Here is a 23,437-nt window from a genome sequence, read left to right on the forward strand (position 1 = left end):
TTCTGTAATCTATTTAAATAGTATACTGTTTTTCTGTTCCTCCTGCCAAAGTAAATAGGTCCATTGATTCTGACATTATATTCTATCCTTTCCATTTTTTTGACCACTCACTCAACCTATCTATATCCCTTTGCAGACACTTTATGCCCTCTCCTACCTATCGCTATGCCACCAGCAAATTTGGCAGCTGCATATTCAGTCCCGTCATCCAAGTCATTGATATAGATTGTAAATAGTTAAGGCTTAGCACTGATCCCTTCGGCACTCCACTAGTTATACTTGCCAACCTGAAAATGATCCTCCATCCTGGGCAAGCAAATTAAGAGGGCTAATTATGCAGTGTAAATGGAGTACATCATTTCTGGAACTGATACATCCTTCTATTTATTCCAAGCTCCCCACAAATGATCCCCATCAAATACAAGGTGGGCGGTCTTAATATCAACATGCCCTTTAACTAGCTGATCAAATTCCAAAATATGCCTGGAAAATTCAAGTGCTAAATTTAAAAAAACAACCTAACATGTTCCTTTACCCACAAACAATATTCAAAAGTACAGAATCTGCACTTGCGCACACTACACTTCCCCCGCCACAGCGCATAACATGAGAGAGTATTGTCAAAACAAAATGTGTACAAGTGAATACTTACAGCAGCAATGGAGGGTTTTTTGCCATCTCCAGCTGGTGGATGTGTGACATCAGCTCCCAGGAATATCACAGGCTGCTGGAACACAGATGGTCTACAGACATAAAATGAAGAAATAGACAGTTTTTAAATGGTCTGTTCACAATCACAACAGATTTAACACAATTGTAGCCACAGTTTGTTTCTGGAAAATTTACTTATACATCATTTGCAGAATCTGGTCAGAATTTGAGTACTTGCAAGCTACTTAAATGTGCTGTAATGGTATTATTCTAATTCCAACATCCATCGTAATATAGAAAACCAAAGGTTGTGATTGAATGGAATATGTGGTAGATGTAATGTATAGCCTGCTGAAATTTAACTCCAGCATAAACATTTACTTCTGCAGGCACCAGTTTCATGCTGGTGTGACAAGAATCAGTAAATATAATCTGGATGAAAACCATACTATATGCTAGTGATATCAGAGTCATGTGAATTAGGTCACAGAGAAGGCAACCATCTTATGCGTGAAACAATGTAAATATTGAAAACGAACTCTTAACAATCTACAGCAAAAACACTAGTGAGAAGCTATCAATAACCGCATCCATTCTTTTTTTACTTCCAGTCAAAATGTGTTCTTGTATACATATTCAGGTGCTCCAACTCCTATCTCTATCTTCCCTTTCCCTTCGAATATTTGACATCACTGGCTGGAAGGGTATTAGTAGAAACATAGTTGTCTTAACTAGAAAACTCTCAATTGAAAAAGATCGATTTTAATGCCAGTAAGCGTTAAGAGAAGATCAACTACACTGTAAACCATGCTAACGGCCACTAATCTGCTGCCTGAGTAACTACCCTCTCATTCATGTGATTCTTGACTTTAAAACTTCCACTTCTACGATAGAGAAGATTATAAAATCACTATTGGGCTCAATTCAAGTTAAGTCCTTGAGTTATTTTGTCCTGTATTATATCTAGCAAGCCTAGTTCAAATTTCCTATTTAAGCATCATGGTTGTTGTAACTTAGTTACATATATAACCTTTATATCTTCTCTGTTTTTTCTCCACATGTCTGATTGTATGAGTTTCAGTTTCACAGGTGTGATTACAATCTCAGCCTTGTAACTATATTTCATGCATGGACTCAAGACAGTCAACGCTAGAAATTTGTACTTGTATCACAACCGAGCCAGAACCTGTCTTCACCCGTTTTCAGCAGGAATCACTGAATAGTGATCTGATGGAGAAACTTACGGTGATTTTTCCTAGGTGGGGATACTCAGGTTAATGGCCTCCTATTTGGAGGTCAGCATAGTCTCTACAACCAGAGGTGAAACTTGGATTCTTCCTGGTCTCTGTGCGTCATGTATTTATTCACCAAGTTAAAAAGATATCCCAATTGAATTTCTGACTGTACATCCACTGCCTCAAGTTACTCAGTGGAGAAACACAGCCATTGCTCCACCAAAATAATCTACATGACTGTGTGGTTCATTTAGCCCCAAGATGAGAAATATTAACTTGCACTTTAAACCATAAATCAATCTTCTGTCAATATGCCTGGACAAAATATGACAAAGCACAGCTTTTGCAGTACAGGAGACTTGAGTAGCATGCAACTCTATGACTGAAACCAGTAATTTTCTGGTCATAAAGTCAAAGCATACACCAGCATTACCAACAGAACAGCAAATCTCGCAAAAGGCAAAAAAAATTGACAAATCAAACAAATACAAATTACTCAGTAAATCAAGCTTAAACTTAATTCTTTTTGAGACTGAGTCATCCAAAACTCTGCTGGCTGCATTTTAACTCACAACTAATCTTGTTCCTCTTTGCATTCTGATCTACATTGGCTCATAGTGAAGTAATGCCTTGATTTTAAAATTCTCAGCTGGTTTTCAAATATCTCCATGGCTTCACCCATCCCTATCTTTTATTTCCTACAACTCCATAACTCTGAGATACCCATGCTCCTCTAATTTTGGCCTCTAGAGTGTCCTCAATTTTAACTGCTCCATTAGCGGCTTTGTCTTCAATTGCCTCGGCCATAAGCTCTGTAATATCCTCAGTACTACTCTCTATCCATCTTGCCTCCTTTAAGATACTCCTCAAAACCTACATTTTGATCATCTGACTTAATATCTTCTTATCTTGCTTGGTGTAATATTTTGTTTTATAATGTTCCTGTGAAAGGCCTTGAATACTTCAATACTTTAAAGGTGCTACACAAGTTGTTGTCGATCATTAACGCAGGACTGACGTTAAGCACAGTAAAAAAGAAATGCACTTGCCTTTGATGTGGTACCAGAATGTTGTTGATTCCACCTAGTTTCACATTGATTTTCAGGCAGAGGTTCGATAATGTCTGTGGAGACGTTTTAACAACATTCTTCACTTGAACACACTGAGTAGCCATTCCCAGAAGAGTATCTCCCACACGTTTCACCTCGGCTAAAAGAAAGGTGAATGCATTGAGATTTCTTCATTTTTTAACATCTGTTCCTTTTCAGCAAGTTAACTGCCGTTCCCCAAAAGAGGGCATTCAGATTATCTGTAACAAAGTTACCTGAATCTCCAGTCAACTGATCTTCTGTAGGAATAAAAGTTGTAGTGTGTGACAAGATAGATGGGAGATTTATTTCTAGCACTTCATGGCCAAGAATGTGAATACTCCACTTCACCAATCACTAATGCTCCTGGCTAAAACACCTTTATAATAAATTTGTGTAAACAGTAGGGGTTCTGGTGCCATTTTTATTAAATCTTAAACAGTATATGAAAAACATCCTATCTTAATTTGATTAGCTAAAAAATAGTGAATGCCTAGTGGTAAACAAAGTTTTCTCAATATGAACATTGAAAAAAACGATAGCGATTAAAATTTTGAAAGTTTAACACAACTGAGTAAACACCGGAAGAAAACTCCAGTATGCTGTTTCACTTATGCATTCTTCTAATACTCTGGAGCATCACTGCCTTTGCTCAGTTAGTCATGATGTGGATATGCTGGCGTTGGACTGGGGTAAACACAGTAAAAAGTCTGACAACACCAGGTTTAAGTCCAACCGATTTATTTGATAGTACACTCACTAGCTTTCGGGATTAGTCCCTTCGTCAGGTGAACGGAGAGTTCTGGCCTCAGACAGAGGATATAAAGCACAGACAGTTTACAGATTACTGATTAGAATGCAAATCTTTACACCTAACCTGCTGTTCAAGTCTTAAAGTGGCCAACGTGAGTGGAAGGAGCACTGATCACAGGTTAAAGAGATGTGTATTGTCTCCAGGCAGGACAGTAAGTGAGGTTTTGCAAACCCAGGCAAGTCACGGAGGTTACAGATAGTGCGACATGAACCCAAGATCCTTGTTGAGACCGTCCTCATGTGTGTGGAACTTGGCTATCAGTCTCTGCTCAGCGACTCTGCGCTGTTGTGAAGGCCGCCTTGGAGAATGCTTACCCGAAGGTCAGGGGCTGAATGCCCGTGACCACTGAAGTGTTCGCCAACCAGAAGGGAACAGTCTTGCCTGGTGACTGTCGAGCGATGTTCATTCATCTGTTGTCGTAGCGTCTGCATGGTCTCCCCAACGTACCATGCTTCGGGACATCCTTTCTTGCAACGTATCAGGTGGACAACGTTGGCCGAGTTGCAAGAGTATTTACCTTGTACCTGGTGGATGGTATTCTCACGTGTGATGATGTCATCCGTGTCGATGATCCAGCATGTCTTGCAGAGGTTGCTGTGGCAGAGTTGTGTGGTATTGTGGTCACTGTTCTCCTGAAGGCTGGGTAGTTTGCTGCGAACAATGGTCTGTTTGAGGTTGCGTGGTTGTCTGAAAGCAAGAAGTGGGGGTGTGCGGATGGCCCTGGCGAGATGTTCGTCTTCATCAATGATATGTTGAAGACTCCGGAGAAGATGTCGTAACTTCTCCGCTCCGGGGAAGTACTGGACGACGAAGGGTACTCTGTCCACTGTGTCCCGTGTTTGTATTCTGAGGAGATCGGTGCGGTTTTTTGCTGTGGTGCATCGGAACTGTTGATCGATGAGTTGAGTGCCATATTCTGTTCTTATGAGGGCATCTTTCAGCGTCTGGAGGTGTCTGTCACAATCTTCCTCATCTGAGCAAAGCCTGTGTATACGGAGGGCTTGTCCATAGGGGATGGCTTCTTTAACATGGTTAGGATGGAAGCCGGGGAAGTGGAGCATTGTGAGGTTGTCTGGGGGCTTGCGGTACAGTGAGGTGCTAAGGTAACTGTCCTTGATGGAGATGCATGTGTCCAAGAATGCAACTGATTCTGGGGAATAGTCCATGGTGAGTCTGATGGTGGGATGGAACTTGTTGATGTCCTCATAGTTGTTTCAGTGATTGTTCTCCATGAGGCCAAAGGAAGAAAATGTCATCGATGTATCTAGTGTATAGCATCAGTTGAAGATTCTGTCTGAGGCCAGAACTCTCCATTCACCTGACGAAGGGACTAACCCCGAAAGCTAGTGAGCGTACTATCAAATAAATCGGTTGGACTTAAACCTGGTGTTGTCAGACTTTTTACTTTGCTCAGTTAGCACAGTAGGAAGTCTCACAAGATCAGGTTAAAGTCCAACAGGTTATTTGGTAGCACAGCCACAAACTTTAGGAGCACTGCCCCGTCATCAGGTGAATGGGAGCTGTGTTCACAAACAGGGCATATATAGACACAAACTCAATTTACAAGATAATAGTTGGAATGAGAGTCTTTACAGGAAATCAAGTCTTAACAGTACAGACAATGTGAGTGGAGGGTTAAGCCTGTGCTTAAGAGAGGGTGAAGCCAGGCAACACTGCCTACCCTATGACAGCATGGGAGCCTACAAAAGACTCCAATAGGGTTTGTTTTTCAGGTTTCCTTCGTGGCAATTGCAGCAGCTGCTGCAGGATAAGACCCCACTCAAGAGTCTCAAATGATAGCGGGACAGGAATGTGGTCTGCTAGCCTGTGCCAGACTTAATTGGGGCAGAGTGGGAAGTTGGTGTGATCTCCAGCTGCCTAAGCAAATGCATTCTCCCAGCAACAAATTTGCCATGGAGAAGGGCATTAAATTCTGCCGACTGAGGCAATTGGTTGCAGAATTCATGGGACAAAGGTTGGGGGGGCTAAAATAAATCATGTTTGCTGTGTCTGATCATTCATAGCTGCTGGAAGTGCAGGTTAACCTAGAGTAAGAAGAAAAGCACGCATTACTGTGATGTTCAAAATGCTTGCTCTTACTCGCAGCCATGGCTTGCACACAATGACACTTGGATGAGGTGCTTCAGGGAAATTAATGGCCATGGAACTGTATATCAGGAAAGGATAAAAATCTTCAAATTAGAACAGGTAAGTGCAACTACAAATTTCAAGAATATTTTGTTACCGTAGACAGGCGTTTTTCCAGGTAGAATGACAATGACAAGCTGGAGTCCTGAATAGGTGTTCTTCAGATGCCTGAACATCGGCTCCACACTGTCAGCTCCCTGTGCATATTTACAGAAACATGGTTGGCCCTGAATAGGCATCCCTGCGTCTTTAGATATTTTCCGCAGCTGGTCAGTAAAACTCCTAAGAAGGCAGTTGTAAATTATTGTCAATTCAATGCAATTAAGACTGTAATTCTACAAATTTAAGGCTTTTCAAAGCAATTACTTTGTTTAGAAGTATCTAGCTGGAACTAAACATTTAAAGTCACAGGAAGCTTCATCTTACTTAAGTACTTCTTCTCTACATTGTCTTTGTGCTGCAAAACATGCTATCGCCCACATTTTGATTTCAACTCCGGTATGGAACTGTTTCCCTCGCATATCCCAAACACCATGACTTGGAGTAGCAACTGTTCGATTCTGCAGAGGGGAAGAAGTTGATTAAAAAAAATCATGTCAACCTCACTTTTTTCCAAAATGAAAATCTTATGCAATTCAAATATGTTCAGAATATGAAATGGCCAAATAATATTTATGCAACTTTCACAAACAGAAACACAAAATATAAAAAAGGTCTTTGCCAAATGATTCTGAATCTGTTCATCAATATAAAATTTTTAAAACATTATTCAAGAAGGTTTGAGCTATGTGCTTGGGCTGCTGACTTGAAATGTCTGTGCATAACTGGTGAGACGAGTATCAAACTATTGATGGGATTTGCATTTTAGATACACTTTTTCAACTGAAATATAGATAAGGCAGCAGTTTACAGTCAGAATGAAGGTGTGAACTTGGCAAAATAATTTACTTTTATTTGCTCATGTTTCAAAAACCACTTCCATATAGGCTACTCATCTTTCACCCATCAGCCTCCACACTCAACGGATTGTCCACTGCTTTTTCTGCCATCTGCAGCATGATGCCACGACCAACATTATATCATAGATGTTATCTGACCTGCTGAGTATTTCTGGCATTTTCATTTTTTATTTCGGATATCTAGCATCTACATTTACTTTTGCATTAATGTATTTCATTCACTGTGCTTTCAGAATCTTTCTCACTAACGTATATGCTGACTGTTCAATGTGATTAAAGCTTTTTACCAGAAAATTGGTTGATAATGCAAGCACAGAAGATCTGATGCTGTGTAACGAACATTGTACACTTGTATTTAACTTAAGATATTTTGAAACTACATCATGCTGCTCATTTAGCCACCCTTAGTTACTTACAGTCTGTAATCTGAAATGACTTGGTTCCACCTGTAAAACAAGATATTTCATCTCAGTATGTACCAGGAATATCATCACATAACTTGTTGAAAAATAGATTCAACACACATCCAAGATATCATTCACCCTCTGAACATTGTACATCAAGACACACTCACGTACTGGGCAAAGTGAATTTAAGGAATACACATAAACAAGGTACAAAATTTAACTCCAGCGTATATAACATTAGAATGTAATTTTACCTTGGCATATATTTTCTATTGCAGTCTTAAAGGTAAAAAAAAAGACTACTAGAAAAGTTACAGTCTTGCTCAAAGAGATTTTTAAAAGACTTGAATAATGGCTCATAATAACATAAGAAATAGGAGCAGGAGTAGGCCATCTAGCCCTTCGAGCCTGCCCCGCCATTCAATAAGATCATGGCTGATCTGTCGTGGCTCAGTTCCACTTTCCCGCCCTCTCCCCATAATCCTTAATCCCCTCTCTTATCAAAAACCCATCAACCCACGTCTTAAAAATATTTAGCGAGGCAGCCTCCACCACTTCAATGGGCAGAGAATTCCAGAGATTCACCACCCTTTAAGTGAAGAAGTTCCTCCTCAACTCCGTTCTAAACCGCCCCCCCCCCCTCCCACCTTTATCTTGAGGCCGTGCCCCCTAGTCCTACTGTCTTTTTTGAGTGGGAAGAGTCTCTCCACCTCTATCCTATCCATCCCATTCATCATCTTATACGTCTCAATGAGATCTCCTCTCATTCTTCTAAACTCTAACGAGTACAAGCCCAGTTTATTCAGCCTCTCCTCATAGCTCAACCCCCTCAACTCCGGTATCAGCCTAGTAAACCTCCTCTGCACTCCCTCCAAGGCCAAAATATCTTTGCGCAGGTGCGGCGCCCAAAAATGCACACAGTACTCCAGTTGCGCCCTCACCAATGCCCTATACAGCTGCAGCAAGACCTCCCTACTTTTATATTCAATCCCCTTCGCTATGAAGGCCAGCATCCCATTCGCCTTCCTGACCACCTGCTGCACCTGCAAGCTGGGTTTTTGCGACTCATGCACAAGGACCCCGAGGTCCCTCTGCACCGTCGCCTGCTGCAGTTTTTTGCCCCGTAAGTAATAGTCCTTCCGACCATTCTTCCTACCAAAGTGGACCACTTCACACTTGCCAACATTAAATTCCATTTGCCATTTCCTGGCCCATTCGCCCAGCCTATCTAGATCCTTCTGCAGACTCTCCACACCCTCCGCACAATTTGCCGTTCCCCCAATCTTGGTGTCATCAGCAAATTTCGACACCCTACACTCGGTTCCCTCCTCCAGATCATCTATATAAATGGTAAAAAGCTGAGGCCCCAGCACCGACCCCTGGGGCACTCCACTAGTCACCATCCGCCAATCCGAATAGCACCCGTTGACCCCCACTCTCTGCCTCCTATTTGACAACCAATCCTCTATCCACTCTTCATAGGTCAAGATAAATCACAGACGATTATGCAGTTCAATACAATTTAATTATTGGCATATTCCTGGTGTATTTGTTTATTTTATTATAGTTTTGGGCTTCAGTGTACAAAATTGGATTTTGCACATCACAAGGTACAAAATGCAAGAAAAGTCACCTCAAGAGGTCATGGATTATTTGCAGACATGAATTCTAAAGTAGTCCCAGGACAATTACGACAGGAACTATGTTACCATTATAATTTTTATGTTATTAAATTTTGTCCTGTCACAAGGGCGGCACAATGGTTAGCTTCATGGCACCAGGAACACTGGGTTCGATTCCCTGCTTGGGTCACTGTCAGTGTGGAGTTTGTACATTCTCCCTGTGTCTGCATGGGTTATCTCCAGGTGCTCCGGGTACCTCCCAGTCTAAAGACGTGCGGGTTACGTGGATTGGCCATGCTAAACGGCCCCTTAGTGTCAGGGGTTCTAGCTAGGGTAAATTGCATGGGGTTATGGGGATAGGGCCTGGGTGGGATTATGGTCAGTGCAGACTCAATGGGCCAAATGGCCTCCTTCTGCACTATAGGATTTTAATTTAATCAGATGGGAAGAATCAATAATTATATCAACCCTTATGTAATTGAAATAATTGGGTGGCACTTTGAAGAGCCAACTAGTTGACAGGTGGGCCTTCCTTGGGTTTGTGCCTAGAAATCCTCACTCAAAGAAAATTTCCTATTTTAACAACCACAACCACATCACCAGATGGAGGGCTTTTCTCTCAAATTTTTGAAGTGTTAAAAACTGTGACACTGCCATCTTGTCAGGGGATTCTGTGGAGACTTAAAGGGAAAGAGCAAATAAATACAAAATGTGAAATTACAATTAAAAAAACAAAAATAGTGAACTTTAAGGGATTAATACAGTCACATTTTTTACCTCAACAGAATTCTTAAGTAAATTTCGCATTTGATTCCCTTCCCCAAAGTAAATAGTGGTTCAAATATTTTACAAACAAAATCATTTAAGACTGCGCAGTTCTTCGAGAACAGTCACCATGTTCAATAGAGTACTTCATTATCCTGAGTTGTACCAATACAGAGCCATGGAGCTGGAAAGCATGGTTATCAGAGAATTGATAAGAACATAATAAGAACATAAGAAATAGGAGCAGGAGTAGGCCATCCAGCCCTTCGAGCCTGCCCCGCCATTCAATAAGATCATGGCTGATCTGTCGTGGCTCAGTTCCACTTTCCCGCCCTCTCCCCATAACCCTTAATCCCCTCTCCTATCAAAAACCCATCAACCCGCGTCTTAAAAATATTTAGCGAGGCAGCCTCCACGACTTCAATGGGCAGAGAATTCCAGAGATTCACCACCCTTTGAGTGAAGAAGTTCCTCCTCAACTCCGTTCTAAACCGCCCCCCTTTTATCTTGAGGCTGTGCCCCCTAGTCCTATTGTCTTTTTTGAGTGGGAAGAGTCTTTCCACCTCTATCCTATCCATCCCATTCATCATCTTATACGTCTCAATGAGATCTCCTCTCATTCTTCTAAACTCTAACGAGTACAAGCCCAGTTTATTCAGCCTCTCCTCATAGCTCAACCCCCTCAACTCCGGTATCTGCCTAGTAAACCTCCTCTGCACTCCCTCCAAGGCCAAAATATCTTTGCGCAGGTGCGGCGCCCAAAAATGCACACAGTACTCCAGTTGCGCCCTCACCAATGCCCTATACAGCTGCAGCAAGACCTCCCTACTTATATATTCAATCCCCTTCGCTATGAAGGCCAGCATCCCATTCGCCTTCCTGACCACCTGCTGCACCTGCAAGCTGGGTTTTTGCGACTCATGCACAAGGACCCCGAGGTCCCTCTGCACCGTCGCCTGCTGCAGTTCTTTGCCCCGTAAGTAATAGTCCTTCCTACCATTCTTCCTACCAAAGTGGACCACTTCACACTTGCCAACATTAAATTCCATTTGCCATTTCCTGGCCCATTCGCCCAGCCTATCTAGATCCTTCTGCAGACTCTCCACACCCTCCGCACAATTTGCCGTTCCACCAATCTTGGTGTCATCAGCAAATTTCGACACCCTACACTCGGTTCCCTCCTCCAGATCATCTATATAAATGGTAAAAAGCTGAGGCCCCAGCACCGACCCCTGGGGCACTCCACTAGTCACCATCCGCCAATCCGAATAGCACCCGTTGACCCCTACTCTCTGCCTCCTATTTGACAACCAATCCTCTATCCACGCTAACACCCTACCCCCAACTCCATGTCCCTCGACCTTCTGCAATAACCTCTTGTGAGGCACTTTGTCAAACGCCTTCTGAAAATCTAGAAAGACCACATCCACCGGCTCTCCTCTATCCACCGCCCTAGACACATCCTCATAGAACTCCAGTAAATTTGTCAGACACGACTTCCCTTTAATGAAACCGTGCTGCGTCTGCTCTATCAAGCAATTCCCTTCAAGATGCCTCGCAATTTCCTCCTTAATGACAGATTCTAACATTTTACCCACCACAGACGTTAAACTAACCGGCCTATAATTCCCCGCCTTTTGCCTGGCACCCTTCTTAAACAACGGCGTAACATTAGCCGTTTTCCAATCATCCGGCACTTCCCCGGAATCCAGCGACGTTTGGAAAATAACCACCAAGGCATCCACAATCACCTCCGCCATTTCTTTCAGAACCCTCAGATGCATTCCATCCGGTCCTGGGGACTTGTCCACAATCAGCCCCTCCAGTCTGTCGAGCACCGCCTTTCTAGTAACAGTAATGTCATTAAGACCCTCCAGTCCTACCACCTTTCCATCGCTAACACTCGGCAAATTATTCACGTCCTCCTCCGTGAAGACAGAAACAAAAAAGTTAATCAATACCTTAGCCATATCCCCATCCCCTACCACTAGCTCCCCTTTCTCATCCTCTAAAGGACCAACATTCACCCTAGCCAGCCTCTTCCTTTTTATATATTTATAAAAACTCTTGCTATCCTTTTTTATATTAAGCGCTAGCCCAGCTTCATAGTTTCTCCTACCCTTCCTTATCAACTTCTTTGTCAATCTTTGTTGACATTTAAACCTTTCCCAATCCTCTTCTCGCCCACTACTCTTAGCTACTCTAAATTCCTCCGCTTTTAGTTTAACACTTTCCTTCACCTCCTTCGTTATCCACGGCTTATTACCTCTCCTCCTACGGTCCTTTTTGACCATTGGAATAAATTTCCGTTGAGCACCAAGAAAGATCTCCTTAAAGATCCTCCACTGCTCCTCAACAGACCCTCCCTCCAACGCGCTCTCCCAGTCCACATTCGCCAATTCTTCTCTCATCCTACCGTATTCCCCTCTATTCAAACAAAGAAACAAAGGACGCGTGTCCGGGAACCCACTTTCTCCTCCTCCATCTGCACCAGAAACTCCACCATACAATGATCACTCTCCCCAAGAGGATCCTTCACCACAAGGTCCCTAATTCTACCCGCTTCATTACATAGCACCAGATCCAAGATAGCTCGCTCCCTCGTCGGCTCCAACACACACTGTTCGAGGAAACTATCCCGGCAGCATTCCAAGAACTCTTCCTCGAGCCCCCCACGTCCAACATGGGTCGACCAATCAATATGCAGATTGAAATCCCCCATAACTACGGCCATCCCATTCCTGCACGCCGCACTTATTTGCGCGTTAACAGCCCGCTCCACCTCCAGATCATTATTCAGGGGCCTATAGACGACACCCACCAGCGTCTTCCTCCCTTTGCTGTTCCTAATCTCCACCCACAACGATTCTACCCTTTCCTCCTTTGCTCCAAATATCATCCCTTGCTACCACCGTGATGCTATCCTTAATCAGCAGAGCTACGCCCCCCCCTTTTACCTCCTGCCTATCCTTCCTAAACACTTGATAGCCCTGTACATTCAGCTCCCAGTCCCTGTCACCCTGCAGCCATGTCTCTGTAATGGCAACCAGATCGTATCCATTTGTGTCGATCTGCGCCATCAGCTCATCCACTTTATTCCGAATGCTTCATGCATTCAGATAAAGTGCTTTCAACCCATCCTTCACCTGGACCCTATTTGCCGGAACGCCACCAACCATACTCACGCCCCCTACTCCCTCTATTATTGGGACATCCTCGGCCTCTTCCCTTACCTGTACCCTCTCCTTAACTTTAGACCTCGTAAGGTCACCTACCCTCGCACCCCCCCCCCAATTAGTTTAAAAGCCCTGTCTACAGTCCTCTTTACTCGATTCGCCAGCACTCTGGTCCCAGCACGGTTCAGACCAACCCCATCCCGCCCGAACATGTCCCACCTACCCCAATACTGGTGCCAATGCCCCATAAATTCAAACCCATTCCTCCCACACCAATCCCTGAGCCACCCATTCACTTCCTTAATCCTGTCAACCCTACGCCCATCTGCACACGGTTCAGGCAGTAGCCCAGAGATAACCACCTTGTCGGTTCTACTTTTTAATTCCATTCCCAGCTTTTCATACTCCCTCCCCAGATCCTCAGTTCGCATTTTGCCTACGTCGTTGGCACCCACATGTACCACAATGACCAGATTCTCACCCTCCCACTCCAGGTTCCTCTGCAGCCCAGATGAGACATCCCGGACCCGAGCACCAGGCAGACAACACACCCTTCTGTGCACTTTGTCATTGTGACAAAGGACAGTGTCAATACCCTTCACCCCACTATCCCCAATCACTACTACGTTCCTTTTCCTCTTCTCTTTGCCTATGTCCTGCTGCAGCACTGTACCATGTGCAGTTTGCTCATCAACCTCACCGCCCTCGTTCTCGTCCAGCCTGGAAGCAAGAACCTCAAACCTGTTATGCAGATTAAGAGGCTGAGGCCTCCGCTCCTCACCCCCCTTCCTCCTCCCAGCAGCCCCCTCTTGTCCCTGACCCTTAGAGTTAGCCAGTCTAGGGGGGGTGGATGTCACTTGCACCCCATTGACAATGGCACCATCTCTCCCCCTGATGAGCCTCAGTGTCTGTAGCTCAGAGGCCAGCTCATTTACCCTGAGCTGGAGCTCCTCTAGCAACCTGCACTTACTGCAGACATGGTCACTGGGATGAACCCTAGGGTCCATCAGTTCCCATATCATACAGAAACCACACATCACATGCCCCTCCATTATTCACTGTAGTAGTTTTGAAAAAATTTTTTTGTTTTTTTTGTTTTTCGAACGAACTCACCTGGCCTTTTTTCCTTCCAGCCCTTTTTGATATTAAGCCCTAGTAGCTCACTCTGCTTCCCACTCACTCCGCTGCTCGCTGTCTACACCAGGCCTCCTTTTAAACCTGGCGCTGATTTAAAGCTGATGGCCCACAACTGCCTGCTAACCACTCCCTCAGAATTCTTAAAGCAGTAAATACAATAAATAAATGCTTTAAAAAGTTCTACAAAGAACAAAGTGCTTTAAACTTAATTTAAACAGGTTTTTAACAGGTAAAATCTTAGCTCTCTCTCTGTTCCTTCACTCGTCTGCTCCAGCAAACAATGGAAGGCTTCACCTTGTGGTCAGTTGATATATTGATGAGCAAACAAATATGAGGAATCTTTGGCCATTGAGTAATGTACCAAATCATAAACGCACAGAAATCAAATTCACTAGCAAGTTCAGTTTACAGCATTGCTGTATTTGATGCCCATCACCAGATAATGTTGGCAGTATAAAATATACTTATTAGTCACAAGTAAGGCTTACATTAACACTGCAATAAATTTACTGTGAAATTCTCCTAGATAATATAAAACGCTAACATTCCGAACTTTAGAAACAATTATTTTCCAATGGCTCGGGATCAAATAAAATTGTTAACTCATTATAGCATTTACAAGCATACGACTTACTCTCCCTCCATATTGCAGCATGGGAGCTGGAAGCACACGCCCGGTTACATGAGCCATCTCGTCTCTCACTTTAAACTGAAACTCCTGAACAAAAGGGTCATCGTCGTAGTTTGCACTTTTTACCTAAAAAGAAAAATAATGAAATACTCATCAAAGGGCAAAACTAAATGTTTTGAGAGTATGTATAATAAAAAGACCAAAAGTAAGGTGGTCGATTATTTGAATGCAGTTGAGAGAGATTAATGGGACAAGGACACAGGGGGAAAAATTCAGTTGAAGGTTAAAATCACCATTAGGTGTCATGGCCTGGAGCTTAAGACTGGATGGGAGGGGGATTTTGACGTGCAAATTCAGAAATTTGAGGAAGGTGGTTGTGGTAGGGCAAAGGGATGATGAATATTTTACAAGAAGTGCTTGGATGTGGAGAAGCCAAAGCAAGGCCAAGGAGATTACCCTATGACAAGAGGTTGAGTAAATTGTGTATATATTCTCTGGAGTTCGGAAGAATGGAAGGTGATCTCATTAAAGTTAAAGTTTATTTATTAGTCAGAAGTAAGGCTTACATTAACACTGCAATGAAGTTACTGTGAAATTCCCCTAGTCATCACACTCTGGCACCTGTTCAGATCAATGCACCTAACTAGCATGTGTTTTAAACTGTGGGAGGAAACTAGAGCACCCGGAGGAAGCTCACGCAGACATGGGAAGAATGTGCAGACTCCACACAGATAGTGACCCAAGCCAGGAATCGAACCCAGGTCCTTGGCGCTGTGAGGTAGCAGTGCTAATCACTGTGCCACTGCACTGTCTGTATAACATATAGGATTCAGAAAGGGCTTGACAGGGTATGTACAGAGATTGTTTCCTCTAGCTGGGGAATCCAAAACATGGGGGCACACTCGCAGGATTAGGAGACCATTGCTTAGGACTGAGGCAAGAAGCAATTTCTTCCCTGAAAGAGTTCTGAATCTTCCAAACTCTTGGTCCCAAAGGTTGTGGACGCTTCATTGTTGTATATATTTAAGGCTGAATTAGATAGATTGTTGGTTTTTCAAGGAATCAAGGGATATGAAGAGAGGGCAAGAAACTGCAGTTGATGCTAAAGATCAGCTATGATTGTATTGAACGATGAAGCAGGCTCAACTCCTGCTCCTATTTCTTATGTTGTTAACGTGAATTCTAGACATGAGTATCAAATTACCACCACAGAAAATTGAAAATGCTGCTGTAATCACCACGTTTTCGTGAATATATCAAAATGTATTTCTTCAATGAAATGCAGAGCTAGGATTGTGCCAAACTAAAGAATTCCAGTGTGTAAACTATCCCACCTAATACATTGAAATTACAGGTAGTTATAACAGAAATCTGGATTACATGCAGAAATAATCCAACACTCACTAGCTTACTGATCTCCTCCTGTCTGTCAGGTGCTGACCGTGCTGTTGCTTTAATCATTGTTGAAGTTTGATTGTCTGTCAGTTTCTTGATACAACGCTGTCCCGCGACAATGTTACACACCTAATCAAAAGTGGAACGTCAGTGGAAACACAAAAAGCAATTTTCCCACGTCATTAATATTTACATACTAGAACTATCATTTCACAGCAATAACCAATTTGGTGCAGGTACTCAATTGAAATGTCACCATTATAACTATATGCAGGTAATGTTAAAGATTGTGGTAGAATTACGATCACGATTCACTACACTTTAAAGAAATATGCTTTGCAGATAGGATTTATACAATGCTACTAAAATAAAACATTAAACATGACTGACTGATATCTTTGACAAAACCATTGTGTCTAATGCCTGAAAACTGATATCTATTTGCACCCGAGTGTCTACTGACATCAAAATATATAGCTATACTATTCAATGTGATTTTAAACTAAATTCTGCTCATATTTGCAAAATAAATACTGACTATAGTGAGTTACCGGAATTAATAAACATTGTCCTTTGGGTTCCAAAACTGACTTGCAGGTCAAACAACAGAATTTTGGGATTATGAGAGAACTACATAAAGAGATGCGAGAGCCAGGTGTTTACAGATAAAACCCAAAAGTGATTTTGTTGATTGGTTGGTAAATATAGGCATTTCCACACCTGCACAGAGAAAACTGGTTAGTGACAGGTGAGAAAAAAAGTTCAAGATACGTCAGTGCAGCTCGGCCATGTGGAATGTGCATCCTTCAGGATGTGAGAGGTTGTGCAGGCACAAAGTGCCCTCGATGACTACATCTGCGGGAAGTGTCATCAGTTATAGAAACATGAGCTCTGGGTCACATAACTAGAGTGGCGTCTGGAGTCACTGTGGTGCATTCACAAGGCTGAGAATTGTATAGGTAGTATGTTTAGAGAGATGGTTACATCACAGCTAAGAAACACATTGGCGGAGAGGGACTGGGTGACTGCCAGAGAATCTAGAGGAAATAGGCAGGTAGTGCAGGAATTCAAGGGACAGTACAAAATAAGGGATGAAACTCTAAATGATCTGCAGGAATGCATGTACATATATATACAAATTATTGAAGGTGGTAGGACATATTGGAAGAGCAGTTAATAAAGCATATAGTAAACTAGATTTGATTACTCTTGTACTCAATGCCCCTATTAAAGAGGTCGTTGAACTAGTATAAGACACTGGTTGGGTCTCATCTGGGTGCCATACCTGAGGACGGGATGTGAAGGCATTGGAGAGACTGCAGCAGAGATTCACAACAGGGATAAGCAACTGTAGCTATGAGGATAGACTGGAGAGGTTGGGTCTGTTTTTGGAGAAAAGAGGCCAAGAGAAGACTTGATAGAGGTATTCAAGATCCTGAAAGGTATGGACAGGGTACATCAAGAAATAGAAGGCACAAATTCAAAATAATGGGCAATAGGAGTAGAAGTGATGTGAGGAAAAAAGTTTTTCACCCAGAGGGTGAAATTAGAGAGAATCTAGAATGAACTTCCTGGGAGGGTATTGAAGGCAGGTTTGAATGAGGTATTCAAAAGGAAATTGAATTGTTACCTGAAAAGAAAGATGTGCATGGTTATGGAGATAAGAAAGAACATAATGTTATTTCACAGAGCCAGTTCACATTTGATGGGTCAAATGGCCTCCTTCCGCACTGTAAAGATTCTGTGATTACGTTTCTGTGATTCTGATACTTCCTAACACTGTAACCCACAACGACAGACAGGATTTTCATGATTATTTCTCAATAAGCACGTTTTCCAATTACACTTCAAGAAACATGAAAAAAAACAGTCCATTTGTCACAGTGGCTCTCCTTTTGTTTTTAATGCAGTACTGAGAAAGAACTGAACTCTCAGTACTATACTATTGCAGGTGTCAATTTTGGTTTAGATGCTAATCAAAAGCCCCGACTGCCTTCTCAGATAAACTTGAAGGTTCCAGGCCACTACTAGAAGATGGCCAGGGGAATGCTCCTTGATAACCTGGCCTGTATTCAACGCTCAATCAACATTTCTGAAAAAAGGATTATCTGACATTTATCTCATTGCTGTTTGTGGGACGTTGCCACGTGCAGACTTCCTATATTATCATAACGACAACCGTTCATTAGCTGTAAAGTGTTTTGAGCCATTGAGGTTTTGAAAGGCAGTACATAAATGCAAATATTCCTCCTTCACAGTCTGTCCAACCTCTACCTCAACCAACTGGAAAGGACAAATATTTGTTGATCTTCAAAAATTCATTCAGGAAAATATTCCAATCATAATCTAGATATTTACATGACCAACCTGATGCAAAAAGAGCAAATTACAAATTTAATTTCAGCTTCAGTTTCTTGTAAGGTGCAAATAATTGCACACATGTACAAAAATAGGTATTAAACAGGTATTCGGGGCAGCATGGTGGCACAGTGGTTAGCACTGTCGCCTTACAGCGCCAGGGACCTGGGTTTGATTCCTGGCTTCCTCCCACGGTTCAGAGGTGTGCGGGTTAGATGAATTGGCCATGCTAAATCGCCCCTTAGTGTCAGGGGACTAGCTAGGGTAAATGCATGGGGTTATGGGGATCAGGGCTGGGTGGGATGTGGTCAGTGCAGGCTCAATGGGCCGAATGGTCTCCTTCTGTACTGTAGGATTCTAAACTTGGGTATAGACAGTTGAACAATTTGAAGCAACAATATTTGAACATACTCTCTTGCTATATGTTATGTACATATAGAATACAATGTATTACTCATTGAAGGTTTATAATAAATAAACATTGTTATATATATGTGAATGCTGGTTCATTATATAAAAGGGGAGAACTACTATAGCAATACTTCACTATGTTAAACACACAAATCCAGCAGCTAAATTTAAACTCCATGAATACCTTCTGATGTATTAGTGAATAAGACACCATTCTGTTGTATTATATTAGATCAGAAAGTCTTTGGCTTGCAGTTAGGCCTCAGCACTGCTGATCTAGATAACAGTTGACAGCAATTAACCAGACGTCCAGTCTGGCTGCAACTCAAATTTCTGTTACAGCCGGTAAGATACAATCACCATCAAGGCTCATACACAAATTGCCTCTGAGGTGAGGTACCAGAGGGTTGCTGATTTGTTTGGAACAGTTTCTGGCCTTGAAAGAAGGAAGAAAATTGAAAATTTTTCCCCCCATATCCAAGTTTGTAGAAACTCTATTAAATAAGCATTAAATGCCACAGCTTCTATTGATATAGCAGAACGAAGTTACCCAAGTTTAATTACCCATAGTCTAAGTCTCTATGCTATTGGATGATTGCACATTTTTAATTAAAGATTTGGAGATTCAAGGAGATTTCATTTACATAATTAAAAACTCAGCATTCAAGTGCACAATGGCACTCCAATGAATCCAAAGTTTATACTATATTCACTAAATTTCACGAGTAAGAATGATTCCCTTGCATTCATCCCTCACCTCAAGTGGCAGGTAGGTGTGCTTCTGTTCCTGTCCCACCTGTAAACAGGGTAAGTGTGGGTACTTTAGCTGAAGGTTGTATTTCTGTTTGAAATATTGCGCTACAGTGCACTCCACAGTCTGTCCACTTTCCAGCTGCAAGGGAAACCTGGAAAGCAACAGAATAATGTTCAGTACTGGTTTGCAGCTAAGTCATGGATCAGGTAATATATGACTGGCAGAAATCAATGTAAAACACAACCAAACCATGGGTGGAATTCTCCCAAAAAAATTCTGTGTCAAATTCGCGTGAAAACTGGAGTGATTCACGCGGGTTTGTTCAGTGGGAGTTTAGACAAGAATCTCGCACATTCTGTGCACTGCAGAAGCCACCAGCTTGTGTATGATTAAATTTCAGGGGGTGGGGAATATTCCCACAGGAGAGATTGAAATTAGCAGACCGAGCAGGCCATTGCGCATGTGCCGATCTGTCAGTGCCAAAATCGGTGCATGCGCAGTAGCCCCGCACTGAATCTCACCGATTGCTGGCCAGTCCTGTGAGCCCCACAACGCTGGCTTGCCATTCTCCCTACTGCCCAGCCGTTGCCTTGACCATTCCCAGACCCAGCCCTGACTCCTACCACCCTATGATCTCCAGTACTCTCTCCTCCAGTCTCCCCCACCCTGACTGATCCCAGCTGCAGAATAGCAGTGGCACCCTCCAACTCTACTGAAAGCCCCCCAGGCCCTGCCTATCAGGCCTCACCCCCACAGGCCCTGTCCCCACATGCCCCTCCCACTTGGCACTGCCCCATGCCTGACTGGCAGTCCCAAGGTGCCCTCTGGGTATTGGCACTTTGCCTCAGGCAGTGTCAGGGGCACTGGCTGGCACCGTCAGGGTGCCCATGCCCAGGGGACATCACCAACCCCCTGGGGGGTCCTGATTGCCCTCCCCTTCACTCCAGTGGGGTGAGGCCACTAGTTCACTGAATATGGGGAGCCAGTGTAATTCCCACTGGAGTGAAACACTCTGGTGAGGAGGGAAAGGCTCGTGGGCCCGGAGACTTCAGTCTCACTAATTTCATTTAAATTATATGTAAATAATCATGGTCTGTGCCTCTCCTCACCGATTTCCGGCACAAAGCAGATGCTGCTGGAAATCCAGTGCTGGGAGACTCAAATGTGCACAAACATTGGCTGCCGCGGGATTTTCCTGGCCCGCTGCACTAACTTTTAGCACCATGGGATTGGACAATGTTGGCCCATATTTCCACACTTAATGAAGTTAATGAATTTCAATCTTAATTTGCATAATCTATATGCATAAAATAAGATTTGCACAGCTGTGGCCTTCAGATTGACCCCACTACATCAATATTCCAAATTGGTCTTTTAGTGCCAACCAAAATCCTCAGTGATCAGATTAACAGAATGCCAAAATTTGAGGAAAACTTGTTATTTAGAATAGAGGTACTCGTATGGCTATTTTGTACCATCTTTGTATATTCAAAAATGCACTTAAACTGCTGCCATATGATATTTCCAATCCTTTTTCTATTGAAAGGAAATGATTCATTTCAATTTCCTGTTTTACAATTATAATATCCCATGAATTATGGCAAGTTAGCATGGGAACAGTGGAAAAGTCCAGAAATGGCACAACTGATATACAATTGTGTGCCTCTAAAAATATTACCCCGACTACTTAGATTGCAACAGTTCTCGGTTTCATTTTCACACTTGCATAGCTTTTTTTATTCAAGTCTTCCTCATTCCTCAAACTCATCTAACTTGTGCCAATCTTTCTCCCAACGTTTGTTGTGTTTATTAAGATGAGTGAGGACTGCTACTGCTGTTAGAGACGGCACCATTTTTGGCACTGCACATCAATAGGCATTCCTCCTTCAGAAAATGCACGAACACGGAGAGAGTGCAGAGGAGATTTACCATGATGCTGCCTGGTTTGGAGGGTAGGTTTTATGAGGAAAGGTTGAGAGAGCTGGGGCTTTTCCCTTTAGAGCGGAGGATGACAGGTGACTTAATAGAGGTTTACAATATGATGAGGGGGATAGATAGAGTGGACATGCAGACACTATTTCCTTGGGTGGATGTAGCTGTTACTAGGGGGCATAACTATAAGGTTCATGGTGAGAGATATAGGAGGGATGTCCGAAGTAGATTCTTCACTCAGTGGTTGGAGTGTGGAATACACTGCCTGCTGTGATAGTGGAGTCGAACACTTTAGGAACTTTCAAGCAGTTATTGGATAGGCACGTGGAGCACACCAGAATTATAGGGAGAGGACTTGCTTGATCTTGGGTTTGGGCATAGCTCGGAACAACACTGAGGGCCGAAGGGCCTGTACTGTGCTGCACTGTTCTATGTTCTATTAATCAATCCATAACCCCAACCTCAGAGCAGGAATCTAAACCAATGTGAATGCTACATTTTTTTCAAGTTATTACACCTGGTGCCCTTACAGCTTCGAGTGGAATGCCAATTGATGAACAGTTTCGTACTGTGCCACCACATCCACCAAAAAATGAACTGTCATTTCAACTAACTGCAACTAGCAAAGAGTTGTCTTTATCTAATCATTGGATAACATCCAGAAAAAAAGTTCCTACATTCTCAAGCGTCTTTGTGAATCTAGCCTTTTCTTCCAATTTCACATCAAAAATTAAACATCCTTATAATCCTTACTTTGTACAGCAATAATTATGCAAGAAACTGGATCATTAAGAATGGCAAACCATACGAGTTTCTCTAGTGTTTCAAGGGCTATGATTAAATTGATTGTGTGCTTGCCAATATGAAATACTACGCTCTTAATAACCTTTCTCCCTATAAACATTAAGTTTCATTTGTACATGTGACTTTACTCAGCATATATGGCAATTACAATAAAATAATTTATAACTTCTTACAAAGGTTGAACAAGAGCTATACATTTCTTAGAAAAGACAGATATAATCTTCTGAAGTTTGCAACGGCATTTGAACATAAAGTAGCAAGAAATAAAATCTGGTGCATCGAAAGATGTTTAATATTGTGGCATTGTTATGAGTATATAAAGCAAAGATCACTTCTAGCCATGAGGGGATGACTCCGACCCACAATAATGACTGGAGACCCAGAAAGGAAATGCTAATGGGCAAAAGTGACCACTTCGAAAGGAAACTGATCAAGATCTCTGGTAATATCATTGATGATGGTGGCTCCATAGTAAACAGAAGATGGTGTAGCCCCAAAATGACCTATGTGCTGCCTAATCCCATGGAATGTAATAGGTTGAAGAATCTGACACTCCTATAAATGTGATTTCTTGCACTTGGAAAGCTCAGGCACAGCTATCAAGCCTGTGTAATTTCACTACTCCCGTTATTTGCCATAGAAATACTGAAGAACCCATGCAATGTTCCCACTAGGCAGTGTTTTAAAATGGTTAAGAAGCGATAGAGATCCATCCCAAGGTTCTGTCTAATAGTAAAGGAATACTTGTATTGAAACATTCAAAGGATGAAGTCTGAACAGACCATAAGAACAGTAGTAGTAGGAGCAGGAGTAGACCATCTAGCCCTTCGAGCCTGCCCCGCCATTCAATAAGATCATGGCTGATCTGAAGTGGCTCAGTTCCACTTTCCCGCTTTTTCCCCATAACCCTTAATTCCCTTGCCTACCAAAAACCTATCTACCCGTGTCTTAAATATATTTAGCAAGGTAGCCTCCACCACTTCAACAGGCAGAGAATTCCAGAGATTCACCACCCTTTGAGTGAAGAAGTTCCTCCTCAACTCCGTTCTAAACTGCTCCCCCTTTATCTTGAGGCTGTGCCCTCTAGTCCTGCTGCCCTTTCTGAGCAGGAAGAACCTCTCTACCTCTACCCCATCCATCCCTTTCATTA

General features: G+C 42.7%; 1 protein-coding gene across 3 annotated transcripts in view; it reads right to left on the minus strand.

Annotated features, from left to right (window-relative positions):
- LOC145357810 (protein argonaute-3) overlaps positions 1-23,437 on the minus strand; it is a 158,376-nt gene that overhangs the window by 23,293 nt on the left and 111,646 nt on the right. For all 3 annotated transcript variants that reach the window (XR_013889371.1, XM_080211327.1, XM_080211328.1), the window contains 8 exons: positions 19,555-19,702; positions 16,038-16,157; positions 14,637-14,759; positions 7,312-7,341; positions 6,363-6,496; positions 6,034-6,218; positions 2,936-3,095; positions 653-743 (listed from right to left, as the gene is read on the minus strand). Coding sequence is in view for 2 of the 3 variants with exons in the window: in XM_080211327.1 (XP_080067453.1) it covers positions 653-743; positions 2,936-3,095; positions 6,034-6,218; positions 6,363-6,496; positions 7,312-7,341; positions 14,637-14,759; positions 16,038-16,157; positions 19,555-19,702 (991 nt within the window). In the remaining variant the exon portion in view is untranslated. The remainder of the gene's footprint in view (positions 1-652; positions 744-2,935; positions 3,096-6,033; positions 6,219-6,362; positions 6,497-7,311; positions 7,342-14,636; positions 14,760-16,037; positions 16,158-19,554; positions 19,703-23,437) is intronic.

The sequence above is a fragment of the Carcharhinus amblyrhynchos genome, chromosome 24, assembly GCF_965287045.1.
Source record: "Carcharhinus amblyrhynchos chromosome 24, sCarAmb.v2.hapA, whole genome shotgun sequence".
Classification (NCBI taxonomy): domain Eukaryota; kingdom Metazoa; phylum Chordata; class Chondrichthyes; order Carcharhiniformes; family Carcharhinidae; genus Carcharhinus; species Carcharhinus amblyrhynchos.